This window comes from Pithys albifrons, chromosome Z (genome assembly GCF_047495875.1).
Source record: "Pithys albifrons albifrons isolate INPA30051 chromosome Z, PitAlb_v1, whole genome shotgun sequence".
Taxonomy (NCBI): Eukaryota; Metazoa; Chordata; class Aves; order Passeriformes; family Thamnophilidae; genus Pithys; species Pithys albifrons.
This window is the reverse complement of record NC_092497.1, coordinates 51,041,201-51,055,149: the sequence shown is the minus strand read 5'-3', so window position 1 is coordinate 51,055,149 and position 13,949 is coordinate 51,041,201. Positions and strand designations below refer to the sequence as shown.

At 66.3% G+C, this 13,949-nt stretch overlaps 3 protein-coding genes across 4 annotated transcripts; 2 read left to right on the top strand and 1 right to left on the bottom strand.

The window, feature by feature from the left end:
• The first annotated feature begins 19 nt into the window (after positions 1-19).
• On the top strand, positions 20-5,088 carry EXOSC5 (exosome component 5). The gene is made up of 6 exons (XM_071580640.1): positions 20-190; positions 514-627; positions 1,874-1,995; positions 3,860-4,000; positions 4,365-4,454; positions 4,957-5,088. Exons 1-6 carry the CDS (start codon positions 49-51, stop codon positions 5,047-5,049), a joined length of 702 nt encoding a protein of 233 aa, XP_071436741.1. The 5' UTR covers positions 20-48; the 3' UTR covers positions 5,050-5,088.
• Positions 5,089-5,545: 457 nt separating this feature from the next.
• EMC4 (ER membrane protein complex subunit 4) lies at positions 5,546-9,805 on the top strand. 2 transcript variants are annotated; one of them, XM_071580692.1, is made up of 5 exons: positions 5,546-5,642; positions 5,959-6,058; positions 6,798-6,951; positions 9,219-9,379; positions 9,734-9,805. In XM_071580692.1, the coding sequence occupies exons 1-5, from the start codon at positions 5,569-5,571 to the stop codon at positions 9,767-9,769; spliced, it is 525 nt and encodes a 174-aa protein (XP_071436793.1). In that variant the 5' UTR covers positions 5,546-5,568; the 3' UTR covers positions 9,770-9,805. The 2 variants fall into 2 exon arrangements, with proteins under 2 accessions (XP_071436793.1, XP_071436792.1); XM_071580691.1 differs by having other exon boundaries at positions 5,546-5,678.
• Positions 9,806-12,331: 2,526 nt separating this feature from the next.
• Positions 12,332-12,956, bottom strand: TOMM5 (translocase of outer mitochondrial membrane 5). The gene is made up of 2 exons (XM_071580768.1): positions 12,774-12,956; positions 12,332-12,654 (listed from the first exon to the last, which is right to left on the bottom strand). The coding sequence occupies exons 1-2, from the start codon at positions 12,892-12,894 to the stop codon at positions 12,620-12,622; spliced, it is 156 nt and encodes a 51-aa protein (XP_071436869.1). The 5' UTR covers positions 12,895-12,956; the 3' UTR covers positions 12,332-12,619.
• Positions 12,957-13,949: the final 993 nt, after the last annotated feature.

Here is a 13,949-nt window from a genome sequence, read left to right as displayed (position 1 = left end):
CGCGTCCCGGAAGCGGAAGCGGTGGCGGAAGAGGAGGCGAGGCGGGAGATGATGGAGCACGGTCCCGGTCCCGGTGCTGGTCCCGTGCGGGCGGCGGGGCCGGTGCAGGGCGGGCAGTGCCGCCTGCGACCCTTGTCCTGCGAGCAGGGGCTGCTCTCGCGACCCGACGGCTCGGTCGTCTTCCTGCAGGGTCTGTGCGCTGAGCCCGCGGATCTCCCGGTTCCTTTCCCGGGGCTCCCTTGCCCGGGGCTCCCTGTTCCCCTTGCCCGGGGCTCCCTTTCCCCCTTTCCTGGGCCTCCCTTTCTCGGGGCCGTCCTTTCCGCGCGGTCGGGGGGCTCCTCCGCCATTCTCCCGTTCCCGATTCCCCCCTGCCCTGCCCCTGCCGTTCTTCCGTTCCCGTTCTCCCCGGTCCCTGCCCATCCCGTGGCCGCCCCTGTCCCATTCCCGGTTCCCCCGTGGCCGCCCCTGTCCCGGTCCGTGCCGCCCCGGTGACGCCGCCCTGCCCGCCCGCAGGGGACACGTCGGTGCTGGCCGGACTGTACGGCCCCGCCGAGGCGAAGCTCAGCAAGGAGCTGCCGGACCGGGCGGCGCTGGAGGTGCTGCTGCGCCCCAAGGTGGGGCTGCCAGGTGGGACCCCCGCGCTGTCCCCTCGGGGGGAGCTGGAGCCATTTACGGGTCTTTGTTGTCTCCGTGTGAGGGGTGGGGAATGCTCAAATCCGGCCGGACCCACACCGGAACTCTTACTATTCAGACACTTCAGCGAACAGAGGCGTTAATGTGCCTTGGCTGCAACTTACACAGCTCGCTTGTTAATTAGTTCAGTGTCCATGAATGGTTCTCTGTCTCCCCGTGCTACTGGTTCCCATCTCAGTCTTTCCCTCTATTGGGCTGGGGTTTCCTGGGTTGATGGTCACGCCCTGCCCCTGCCAGAATTCCTGTCCCAGTGGGAGCTGATCCAGCCCGGCTCCTGAGGTGCCTTCATTGGTTCCTTCCTGCCCTTGGGGTTGTGGCAGATGTGCCTGTGGGGCAGGAATTGTGCATCCCTGTGCCCCTGGGGGTGTCAACCCTTCCCTTCCTGCTGTGCCCATGGATTGTGCATCCCTGTGCCCCTGGGGGTGCCAACCCTTCCTGCTGTGCCCATGGAATGTGCATCCCTGTGCTTCTGGGGGTGTCAACCCTTCCCTTCCTGCTGTGCCCATGGATTGTGCATCCCTGTGCCCCTGGGGGTGCCAACCCTTCCTGCTGTGTCCATGGAATGTGCATCCCTGTGCCCTGGGGGTGCCAACCCTTCCTGCTGTGCCCATGGAATGTGCATCCCTGTGCCCCTGGGGGTGCCAACCCTTCCCTTCCTGCTGTGCCCATGGAATGTGCACCCCTGTGCCCCTGGGGGTGCCAACCCTTCCCTTCCTGCTGTGCCCATGGAATGTGCATCCCTGTGCCCCTGGGGGTGCTAACCCTTCCTGCTGTGCCCATGGAATGTGCATCCCTGTGCCCCTGGGGGTGCCAACCCTTCCCTTCCTGCTGTGCCCATGGAATGTGCATCCCTGTGCCCCTGGGGGTGCCAACCCTTCCCTTCCTGCTGTGCCCATGAAATGCGCATCCTTGTGCCCCTGGGGGTCCCACCCCTTTCTCCTGGGCTGTGTTCCCTCCCTCCCCAGGGCAGAGGCCCCTGAATTGTGTCCAGCCTGGAGCCTGCACAAGGCAATTCCACCAAGCAGGAATTGGTGACTCCATGTCCTGGACATTTCCAACTCCCCGGAGCTGTCTGGCTGCTCTCTTGAGTGATGAAATCTCCTCTCTGGGGGCCTGCAGTTGGCGAGGCTCAGGCATTCAGAGCCGGTTCCTCAGGGCTGTGGTGCTGTGTGTGTTCCAGGGGTGCTGGAGCGCAGCCGGGAGCAGCAGCTGCGCCAGACCTGCGAGGCGGTGCTGCTGGGGGCGCTGCACCCCCGCACGGCCGTCACCCTCGTGCTGCAGGTGCTGAGTGATGCTGGGTCTGTATCCTTGGACTGGGGGGAGCACCTGAGGAGTCTGGGATGGGGGAATTGGAGTCAGGGGCAGTGGGGACAGAGGGATTGGGGTCAGGGGGATTGGGGACTGGGACCCTGCGCCCCCACACCCTTGTGCTGCAGGTGCTGAGTGATGCTGAGTCTGAATCCTTGGACTGGGGCAGCTCTGGGGGTCTGGGGATGGGGGATTGGGGACAGAGGGATTGGGGAGTGGGGCGCTGCACCCCCACACAGCCATCACCCTCGTGCTGCGGGTGCTGAGTGATGCTGGGTCTGTATCCTTGGACTGGGGGGAGCGCCTGAGGGGTCTGGGGATGGGGGAACTGGGGTCAGGGGGATTGGGGACAGAGGGATTGGGTACTGGGGCCCTGCACCCCCACACAGCCATCACCCTCGAGCTGCAGGTGCTGAGTGATGCTGGGTCTGTATCCTTGGACTGGGGGCATATCTGGGGGTCTGGGATGGGGGAATTGGGGTCAGGGGAGTTTGGGGACTGGGGCCCTGCACCCCCACACCCTCGTGCTGCAGGTGCTGAGTGATGCTGGGTCTGTATCCTTGGACTGGGGGGAGCACCTGAGGGGTCTAGGGATGGGGGAAGTGGGGTCAGGGGAGTTTGGGGATGGGGGATTGGGGTCAGGGGAGTTTGGGGACTGGGGCCCTGCACCCCCACACCCTCGTGCTGCAGGTGCTGAGTGATGCTGGGTCTGTATCCTTGGATTGGGGGGAGCACCTGAGGGGTCTAGGGATGGGGGAAGTGGGGTCAGGGGAGTTTGGGGATGGGGGATTGGGGACTGGGGCCCTGCACCCCCGCACAGCCATCACCCTTGTGCTGCAGGTGCTGAGTGATGCTGGGTCTGTATCCTTGGATTGGGGGAGCTCTGGGGGTCTGGGATGGGGGAGATTGGGGTCAGGGGAGTTTGGGGATGGGGGATTGGGGAGTGGGGCCCTGCGCCCCCAACACCCTCGTGCTGTAGGTGCTCAGCAATGCTGGGTCTGTATCCTTGGACTGGGGGCAGTTCTGGGGGTCTGGGATGGGGGATTGGGGTCAGGGGAGTTTGGGAATGGGGGATTGGGGACTGGGGCCCTGCACCTCCGCACAGCCATCACCCTCGTGCTGCAGGTGCTGAGTGATGCTGGGTCTGTATCCTTGGACTGGGGGGAGCACCTGAGGGGTCTGGGGATGGGGGAACTGGGGACAGAGGGATTGGGGACTGGGACCCTGCGCCCCCACACCCTCGTGCTGCAGGTGCTGAGTGATGCTGGGTCTGTATCCTTGGACTGGGGGCAGCTCTGGGGGTCTGGAATGGGGGAATTGGGGATAGGAGAGTTTGTGGATGGGGGATTGGGGACAGGGGGATTGGAGCTGGGGTGGCTTGGGGGCCAGGGGTTGAGCACTGGGGGATTGGGGATGGGGGGCTTTGGGGACTGGGAGAGTTTGGGGAATGGGGGCTGTGGGGATAGGGGGATTTGGGGAGGGGGAGGTTGGAATCCCGTGGGGGGTTTGGGGCTGGATCTGCACTGTGCCCCTTGACCCCCCCACAGCTGCTGTCATGCTGCCTGAACACAGCCTGCATGGGGCATTGGGGCTGGAGGGGTTTGGGGACTGGGGGCTTTGGGGATAGGGGGGTTTAGGGACATGGGGAATTGGGGCCAGGGGGAATTGGGGCTGGGGGTTGGAGCTGTGCCCCTTGACCCCCCCCCCAGCTGCTGTCGTGCTGTCTGAACATGGCCTGCATGGGGCTGGGGACTGACTGGGGCTGGGGGACTGGGGGGAAAAGGGGCTGGGTGTATTTGGGGCTGGGGGAATTGGGTCAGGGGTCGGAGCTGTGCCGTGTCCCTTGACCCCCCCCCAGCTGCTGTCGTGCTGCCTGAACGCGGCCTGCATGGGGCTGCTGGACGCGGGGCTGCCCCTCCGCTCCCTCTTCTGCGGCGTCACCTGCGCCCTCGGCCCCGACGGCGCCATCACGCTCGACCCCACGGCCCGGCAGGAGCAGGTGAGGGCGTGGGGCCTGGAGCGGTGTCTGTGCCCCCCAGCCCTGTCTGTGTCTGTGCCCCCCAGCCCTGTGTGTGTCTGTGCCCTCCAGCCCTGTCTGTGCCCCCAGCCCTGTCTGTGCCCCCCATATCTGTGCCCCCCAGCCCTGTCTGTGCCCCCCATCCCATGTCCTCCCATCCCTATCTGTGCCCCCCATCCCGTGCCCCCCATCCCTGTCTGTGCCCCCCATCCCATGTCCTCCCATCCCTATCTGTGCCCCCCATCCCGTGCCCCCCAGCCCTGTCTGTGCCCCCCATCCCGTGCCCCCCAGCCCTGTCTGTGCCCCCCATCCCGTGCCCCCCAGCCCTGACCCAGCTGTCCCGCAGGAGGCCCGTGCTGTTCTCACGTTCGCCATCGACAGCTGCGACAGGAAGGTGCTCATGGCCACCACCAGGGGCAGCTGCTCCGTGAAGGAGGTGAGGGGCTGGTGTGGGGCAGGGCAGCCCCCCTGGGGGGGGGCAGGTGTGGGGCAGGGCAGCCCCCCTGGGGGGCAGGTGTGGGGCAGGGCAGGCCCTTCTGGGGCAGGTGTGGGGCAGGGCAGGCCCTTCTGGGGCAGGTGTGGGGCAGGGCAGGCCCTTGGGGGGGCAGGTGTGGGGCAGAGCAGCCCCTTGGGGGGGCAGGTGTGGGGCAGTTCAGCCCCATGGGGGGCAGGTGTGGGGCAGAACAGCCCCATGGGGGGCAGGTGTGGGGCAGAATAACCCAAGGGGGGGCAGGTGTGGGGCAGTTCAGCCCCATGGGGGGCAGGTGTGGGGCAGAACAGCCCCATGGGGGGCAGAACAGTCCCATGGGGGGCAGGTGTGGGTCAGTTCAGCGCCTTGGGGGGGCAGGTGGGGGGCAGAGCAGCCCCATGGGGGGGCAGGTGTGGGGCAGAACAGCTCTCCGTCCCGACCCTGACCCCGCGGTGTCCCCACCCCACAGATCCATCAATGCATGGTCGTGGCCCAGAACGCCTCAGACACCATCTTCAGGTTCTATCGCGACTCCCTGCGCCGGCGATACTCCAAGTGCTGACCACCCCACCCCCAGTAAAGGACTGTTTTCGTTCCCTCCTGCCTGTCCTGTCCGTGCCGCGTCCCGAGGGGACAATGTGGGGACACCAAGCGTGGCGGCGCCGCCATGATTGGGGGAGGGGGGGGGTGGTCAGTGCACGCCCTAAAGTGCGGCCGCCATGATGGGAAGGTCAATGTGCGCGCCCCGGAAAAGCGGCGCCGACCTTCCCATCACGGCGGCTTTCCTTCCTGGGCGGGGCTTGCAGTGTTGCGGCCAATAGGATGGTGGTGTTGAGGATCACGTGTTCGGGATGGACCAAACGGGGGGGCGGGGAGGGGGCGCCGGAGCGTTTCACTGCGCGGGGGGCGGGGGTGGGATGGGGGCAATAAGGGGGGAATGGAGGGGGATTTGGAGAAGGAGGGGGTGGAATTGGGGGGCAACAAGGGGGGAATTGAGGGGGATTTGGAGAAGGAGGGGGTGGAATTGGGGGGCAATAAGGGGGAAATTGAGGGGGATGCCGGTGCCGGCCCACGTGACCCTATGGCGCCCCACGTGACCGCGCCGTCCCACGTGACCGGAGCCATGGCGGCCGCGCTGAGGGGACGGCGCTTCAGGTGGTCGCTGGATCTGGGGGCGGCACCGGGGGCACGGTGAGACCGGGGGGGACAGACCGGGGCGGGATAAAAGGGGGGACACCGAGGCACGCTGACACTGGGGGCACACCGGGTGGCACGGTGAGAGTGGGGGACACTATGGCGGCTCCGGGGGGGACACCCGCGGGGACACTGGCGGTCTCAGAGGAAACGGGACACACAGGGGAGCTCCAGGGGTACCGGGGAGGACACCGGGGAGACACGCGGGCGGCTCGGGGGTGACACCGGGGACACACGCGGGTGCCCCGGCCCCCCGCTCAGACCCCCCGCCCCGCAGGCCCCGCGGCACCGCCGAGGGTCGCGGCCCGCTCGGGTTCGCCGACCGGCAGCTCGGGGAGGGCGGAGTGCACGAGAGCGACAAGATCCTCATGGAGAAGGTACGGGGGGACACCCGGACCGGACCCGACCCGGGGGGGGGTCCCGGTGTGCCCTTGGCCCGCGGGGACGGCCCTGCCCCATACCCCCCAGATTGGGGTCCCCGTGGGGGTGATCCCTGCCCCAGGACCCACATTTGGGTCCCCGTAGGGGTGCTCTGGCTCTGTCTCGTTCTCTGTCTGCCTTTCTCTCTCTCTCTCTCTCTCTCTCTCTCTCTCTGGACCCCTCACTCCGGCCCTCCACGGGGGTGGTTCCCTCGGGCCCCCAAACCCCTTGTCCGCTATGGGGGGTGGTCTGGCAGAGCTGACCCTCTGGTCCCCACCCACCTCAGACAGGGCTGGGCCCACCTGTCCCTGTCCCTGTCCCCGGGCTGTCCCTCGTGTCCCCACCCACCCCAGGGCTGTCCCCTCGTGACCCCACCCGCTCTTGCCCCAGGACTGTCCCCACCCGCCCCGGCCCCAGGGCTGTCCCCCCGGGTCCCCACCCACCCCAGGGCTGTCCCCCCGGGTCCCCACCCACCCCAGGGCTGTCCCCTCGTGTCCCCACCTGCTCCTGTCCCAGGGCTGTCCCCAGGGGTCCCACTCCACCCCAGGGCACTGTCCTCTCGTGTCCCCACCTACCCCAGGGCTGTCCCTCGTGTCCCCACCCGCCCCTGCCCCAGGACTGTCCCCACCCGCCCCTGTCCCCGGGCTGTCCCCGGGCTGTCCCCGCGGTCCCCACCGCCCCGCCCTGTTGTTGCAGCGCTGCTGGGACGTGGCCCTGGCGCCGCTGAAGCAAATCCCCATGAACCTGTTCATCATGTACATGGCCGGGAACACCATCTCCATCTTCCCCGCCATGATGGTCTGCATGATGGGCTGGCGGCCGCTGCAGGCACTGATGTCTCTGTCTGCCAGTGAGTACGGGCGGGGGCACTGCGGGGGACACACGGACACTGCGGGGGACACACGGACACTGCGGGGGGCACTGCGGGGGGACACACGGACACTGCGGGGGGCACTGCGGGGACACACACGGACACTGCGGGGGGCACTGCGGGGAACACGGACACTGCGAGGGACACATGGGCACTGCGGGGGGCACTGCGGGGAACACGGACACTGCGGGGGAACACACTGACACTGCGGGACACACGGACACTGCGGGGGACACACGGACACTGCGGGGGACACTGCGGGACACACGGACACTGCGGGGGACACCATGGGGGACACACGGACACTGCGGGGGACACTGTAGGGGACACACGGACACTGCGGGACACACGGACACTGCGGGACACACGGACACTGCGGGGAACACCATGGGGGACACACAGACACTGCGGGGGACACACGGACACTGCGGGACACACAGACACTGCGGGGGACACATGGACACTGCGGGGGACACACGGACACTGCGGGGGACACATGGACACTGCGGGGGACACTGCGGGGCACAGGGACACTGGGGGTGGCACTGCGGGTGACACACGGACACTGCGGGGGGCACAGGGACAGTGCGAGGGACACGGACACTGCAGGGGAAACAGGGACACTGCGGGGGACACTGCGGGGGACACACGGACACTGCGGGGGACACACGGATACTGCGGGACACATGGACACTGCGGGACACACGGACACTGCGGGGGACACTGCGGGACACACGGACACTGCGGGGGACACCATGGGGGACACACGGACACTGCGGGGGACTCTGCAGGGGACACACGGACACTGCGGGACACACAGACACTGCGGGGGACACATGGACACTGCGGGGGACACACAGACAATGTGGAGCACATTGACACTGCAGGGGACACACGGACACTGGGGGATCCCCTGGGGACACACAGACACTGCGGGGGACACTGCGGGACACACGGACACTGCGGGGGACACCATGGGGGACACACAGACACTGCGGGGGACACACAGACACTGCGGGGGACACTGTGGGGCACAGGGACACTGGGGGTGGCACTGCGGGGGACACACGGACACTGCGGGGGGCACAGGGACACCATGGGGGACACGGACACTGCAGGGGAAACAGGGACACTGCGGGGGACACACAGACACTGCAGGGGACACACAGACAATGTGGAGCACATTGACACTGCGGGGGACACACGGACACTGCGGGATCCCCTGGGGACACACGGACACTGCAGGGGACACACGGACACTGGGGGATCCCCTGGGGACACACAGACACTGCAGGGGACAGACGGACAATGTGGGTCACAGGGACACTGCGGGGGACACACGGACACTGCAGGGGACACACGGACACTGGGGGATCCCCTGGGGACACACAGACACTGCAGGGGACAGACGGACAATGTGGGGCACAGGGACACTGCGGGGGACACACGGACACTGCGGGGGAAACTGAGGGGGACACAGGGACACTGTGGGGGACACACGGACACTGCGGCAGACACACGGACACTGGGGGACACTGCGGGACACACGGACACTGCGGGGGACACACGGACGCTGTGGGACACACAGACACTGCGGGGGACACTGTGGGGCACAGGGACACTGGGGGTGACACTGCGGGGGACACACGGACACTGCGGGGGGCACAGGGACAGTGCGAGGGACACGGACACTGCAGGGGAAACAGGGACACTGCGGGGGACACACGGACACTGCAGGGGACACACAGACAATGTGGAGCACATTGACACTGCGGGGGACACACGGACACTGCGGGATCCCCTGGGGACACACAGACACTGCAGGGGACACACGGACACTGGGAGATCCCCTGGGGACACACGGATACTGTGGGATCCCCTGGGGACACACGGACACTGTGGGACACACGGACACTGCGGGGGACACACGGATACTGGGGGATCCCCGGGGGACATGGGGACACTGTGGGACACAGGGGGATCCCTGGGGGACACGCGGACAACCCTGACCCTGGGGGTACCACACAGACACCCACAAGTGTCTGCACAGCCCTCCACACCTTGGATGTTCCCCCAACCCCCTGGAGGTCCCCACAGGTGCCTCCCACAGCTCCCCTGACCCCTTGGTGTCCCTCTGAGTGTCCTCCAAAGCCCCCCAGCAGTCCCACCCCCCCCATGAGCCCCCATGCCAGGTCAGCAGTCTGGAGGTGACGGCCAGACCCCCCTGACCCTCTGTGTCCCCCCAGCCCTGAAGGCCCTGGAGAGCTCAAGCCGGCGGGCGTTGCAGGGGCTCGTGTTCCTGGTGGGCAACGGGCTGGGGCTGGCACTGGCCCTCTACAAGTGCCAGGCCATGGGGCTGCTGCCCACGCGCCCCTCCGACTGGCTGGCCTTTGTCACCCCTCCACAGGTGGGCATGGGGCACCACGGGGCTGGGGGTCCCCACGGGGCTGGGGCTCCCCATGGCAGAGCAGAGGCCCTGGCACTGACTCACAGGGCTGGGGGTCCCCACAGGGGCTGGGGGTCCCTGTGGGGCTGGGGGTCCCCACAGAAGGGCAGAGTCGTGGCACTGCCTCACAGGGGCTGGGGGTCCCTACAGGAGCTGGGAGGTCCTCACAGGGCTGGGGGTCCCCATGGGAGGGGAGGGGTCGTGGCACTGCCTCACAGGGGCTGGAGGTCCCCGTGGGAGGGCCGACATCCTGGCACTGCCCTGGTCCCAGGGGTGCCCCCACTCACCCCCCACCTCTGTCCCTTCTCTCGGCAGCGAATGGAGTTCACTGGAGGGGGCCTGATCCTGTGACCCCCAGCTCACCCACCAATAAAGGTGACCACAGGATGGTGGTGTCGGTTTTGGGGGGAATTTGGAGGGTTTGAGGTGCCCAAGGAGGCACCGAGATGGGGCAAAGCACAAAGTGTGTGTGAGGCTGTTACTGGGAGTGCTGGGGACCATACTGGGAGCTCCATGAGTGCACTGGAGCAGAGCCAAAGTCTCTGCTGGGAGTGCACTGGGAACCTTGAGGCCTGTACTGGGAGTGCACTGGAGCTGTGCTCAGAGCCTCAGGACACGTTTGGGGATATACTGGGAGGGTACTGGACGTACTGGGGCCCGTATTGGTATCATACTGGGGGAACTGCAGCCCCAAGGCTGGCTCTGTACTGGGAACACTGGAGATCATATCAGGATGTAAATGTAGATCATGCTGGTGTTGTACTGGGAGTGCTGGGCCCAACACTGGGAGTGCAGAGGCCATATTGGGATCCTCCTTGAAAAGCTGTGGCTCAGACTGGTATACTGGAAGGACTGGGCCCGTACTGGGAGGGTGGTTGGTGACCCAGGGCAGCACACTGCTCGTTTCTGCCCCATTTCACCACATTATGCTGGTTTTTCCCTGATAATTCTTCCTGCTTCTTACCCATTTGTGCCAATTTTCCCCCCTTTCCCTTTTTTCTTCATGCATTTTCCCCTTTTTTGCCATAATTTCTTGCACTGTTTCTCTCAGTAGAGCCCAGACCTCTGCCCTCCAGTGTGGCCCAGTGTCCCGTCCCAGTATATCCCCCTGCCTCCCAGACCACCCCAGTGACACCACAGCCATGCTGTGGGCCTGGGCTGGGGTGAGGGGCCCTTTCCCTATGGCCACACCTTCCCACAGAATCATTTGGGTGGGAAAGAGCCCCAAGAACGAGCCCACCCTGTGCCCAATGCCCACCTTGGCAAAGCCCTGCCAGCCCATGGAGCCCACCCTGTGCCCAATGCCCACCTTGGCAAAGCCCTGCCAGCTCCTGGAGCCCACCCTGTGCTCGATGCCCACCTTGGCAAAGCCCTCCCAGCCCCTGGAGCCCACCCTGTGCCCGATGCCCACCTTGTCCCCCAGCCCAGAGCACTGAGTGCCACGGCCAGTCCTGCCTTGGACACCTCCAGGGCTGGGCACTCCAAACCTCCCTGGGCAGCCCCCCCCTGGCTCCCCCCTCCTGGCAGGGATTGCAGAGCCAGAAGGTGCCCCCTGAGCCTCCTTTTCTCCAGCTGAGCCCCCCCAGCTCCCTCAGCTGCTGCTCCAGCCCCTGTCCCTGGAGACCCCAGAGCTGTTCCCAGGACTCGAGGGGTGGCCTCAGCCGTGCCCAGCACAGGGTCAGTGCCTGCCCTGGGGCTGTGACACCCCATGGCTGGCACAGCCCAGGGGCCATTGGCCTCCTGCCCACCTGGGCATCTGTGGGCACTCCTGAGCACACCTGGGCACCCCTGATCACACACCTGGGCACCCCTGGGCTCACCTGGACACACTCCTGGACACACCTGAGCTCACATCTGGTGTTTTCTGGAGCTTTCCTTGCCTTTCCAGCTGCACAGGCTGCTCAGCCCGGCCACATCTCCATCAGGGCACTGCACACTGACAGCAGTTAAGGGGGTCTCCTTCATTCCCCTGTGCATTCCCCAGTCCATGAAGTTTTGGGAAGGCCCAAACCCTCCCCTTGGAGCACGAAGAGTGTTGAGCATCCTGGCACAGGAGTGGGGGAGTCACAGAGACCCCTGTTAGCAAAACCAGTGCCCTGCTAGAGGAGGAGACCCAAACTTGAGGTGAAAGTGTGAAGAATTACTGAAGAGATGGCTGGTTAGTGCTGGGAACACAGGAAATGATGTAAGAGCATTTCAGGAAATTCCAGGGCATGGAAAGGGCTGCTCTGAGGTGCCTGGAGATCCCACATGGGTTTGTCCACGTGCTAGGTGGGAACATCTTTGGTTTGTCTTTTCCCTGGGTCAGCCTGGAATGGCCTCATGCCAAGTCCACCACAGTCTGACAGAGTCAGGACTGTCCCCAACACCGTCCCCTGCACCGGGACATGGACCTGGGCCGTGGGATGGAGGACTCTGAGGCAGAGCAGACAGAAAATTTCACTGAAGAGCCAAGAGGAGGAAAAGCCTCCTGTATCCAGCACCCATCAGGTCACACCAGAGTAGGTCTGTACAGCACAACCCAAGTGCAGGAACACCTGATTTCATTTCCCTCTGGAAAGCAGAGCCACACTGGCTCCAGGTAGGAGGTCTGCAGTGACTTCACTCCTCTCCCACATCCCCACCCGTGTGGCAGCCCTGACTGCCCTCCCAGCCCCCCGACCCGGGGGTGGCACTCGGGACTGTCACTCGGTGGCAGAGCAGGAGGTTCTGTGTCCTGGGGGAGCAGCACGGGCTGGGCTGCCCTTCCCCTTGTGCTGCTCTGCCCCACCCGCAGCCACCTGGTAAACATCCTCCCCTGGGAAACACCCCCCGGCGCTGTGGCTGCCCCTCTGCCCTCCCTCCGGCCCCAAGGCGCGGTGTGAGCGGCAGCCTCGGCCACAGCCCCGCACCCGCTGCCAATCGCGCACCAGCTGGGCCCGCAGACACGCGTTTATTTCCACTCGAACAGCTCCGGGCCGGCCCGGCGGGGCCCGGGTGTGACACGGGGCAGGTGCGGGGGGCTCAGCACGGCCGGGCACGGGCCGGACCGGGCCGGGCTGTGCTGGTGCAGCGCGGGGATGTCGGGCACGAGGCGCTGCCTGCGCCGGCAGGGAGAGCGGCAGCTCCGCATTCCCGGCCCGTTCCCGGCCGCACGGCGCGGTCTGGGCGCTCCGCGCTGCCCGCCCGCCTCCGTCCCAGCTGCTCCTCGGGTCCCGCGGCTCAGATACTGTCCAGCTTTTTCAGGACGAAGGGCGCTGCGGAGGGAACAGGGGGCCGAGCCCGGTGAGAGGCGGGGCCGGCCCGGAGGGGCCAGGCCCGGGCAGGAGGGGCCAGGCCCGGCACAGCGAGCCGGCCCCGCGCCCCCCGCACTTACTGATGCGCAGCAGCGCCACGTAGATGAGGAAGTTGCGCACGGAGGTGAGCACGTCGCGGCGCATCTTTCGCCGCAGCTCCTCCGGGTCCATCTTGGGCCCGAGCCCCTCGATGCGGAACATCCCGCCCGTGCGGCCCGACCGCGCGCCGGAAGCACGTGACCGCCGGCAGCGGCCGCGCCTGCGCACGGCGCGCCGTGACGCCGCTTCCGTCCTGAAGAGGGGCCGGGCCCCAGAAGTGCGCCTGCGCAGTGTGCGCCGTGACGCCGCTTCCGCCGGACAGCGGGGCCGGACAGCGGGGCCGGACAGCGGGGCCGGACAGCGGGGCCGGACAGCGGGGCCGGACAGCGGGGCCGGACAGCGGGGCCGGACAGCGGGGCCGGACAGCGGGGCCGGACAGGGACAGCGGAGCGGAGGCCTCGTCTCCGAGGCTGGGCCTGGGCTTGGGCCTGGCGCTCCTTTGGGACCCTCACACCTCCCGGGAGGCCACAGGGCCGTGCCCAGGGGGGCTGCAATGTCCCCAACAGGGACACTGCACACCCTCCCTGGGCAGCTGGGCCAGGCTCTGCCACCCCCATGCAAAGCAGTTCTGCTTCATGCTGGGGGCACTGGTTGTACTGGAGTTCATGGCCATTGCTCCTCGTGCTGTCCCTGCCCCGCTGAGCAGAGTGTGGGACCATCCTGTGCCACCCCTGGAGATGTTTGTGTGCAGTGATGGGTCCCCTCTCAGTCTGCTTCTCTCCAGGCTGACCAGGCCCAGCTCCCGCAGGCTCCGCTCTCCATGACCCAATGCTGATGTTAATTGTGGTGATTATTAATGAGATGTTAATTGTGCCCCTGTTTAGGGGCAGGGCCAGGCCAGAAGCTCCCCCAGTGCTGTCCTCAGGAGCGGGTTTGTTGCCTGCAGTGCAAGGCAATGGTGACTCGCTCGAGAGCGACACCGAGTGTTTATTTCAGCTCTGGGCACGCCCTGGGTGTGCTCAGTGTGTGCCACAAACCCGCCACACCGGCTGGCAAAGCTTTGTGCTATTTACACATTCTGGCAAACATTCATTGGCTGCTGGTACACAGTGCTCTTAATCTGGTGATTCTCTCTCCCCTCATGCTAATCCTTCCTCTGGCCTTGCTCGGAGCTCCAGCAGTGCTGGCCGAGGAGGACACGGGCATCGGGGGTGCCT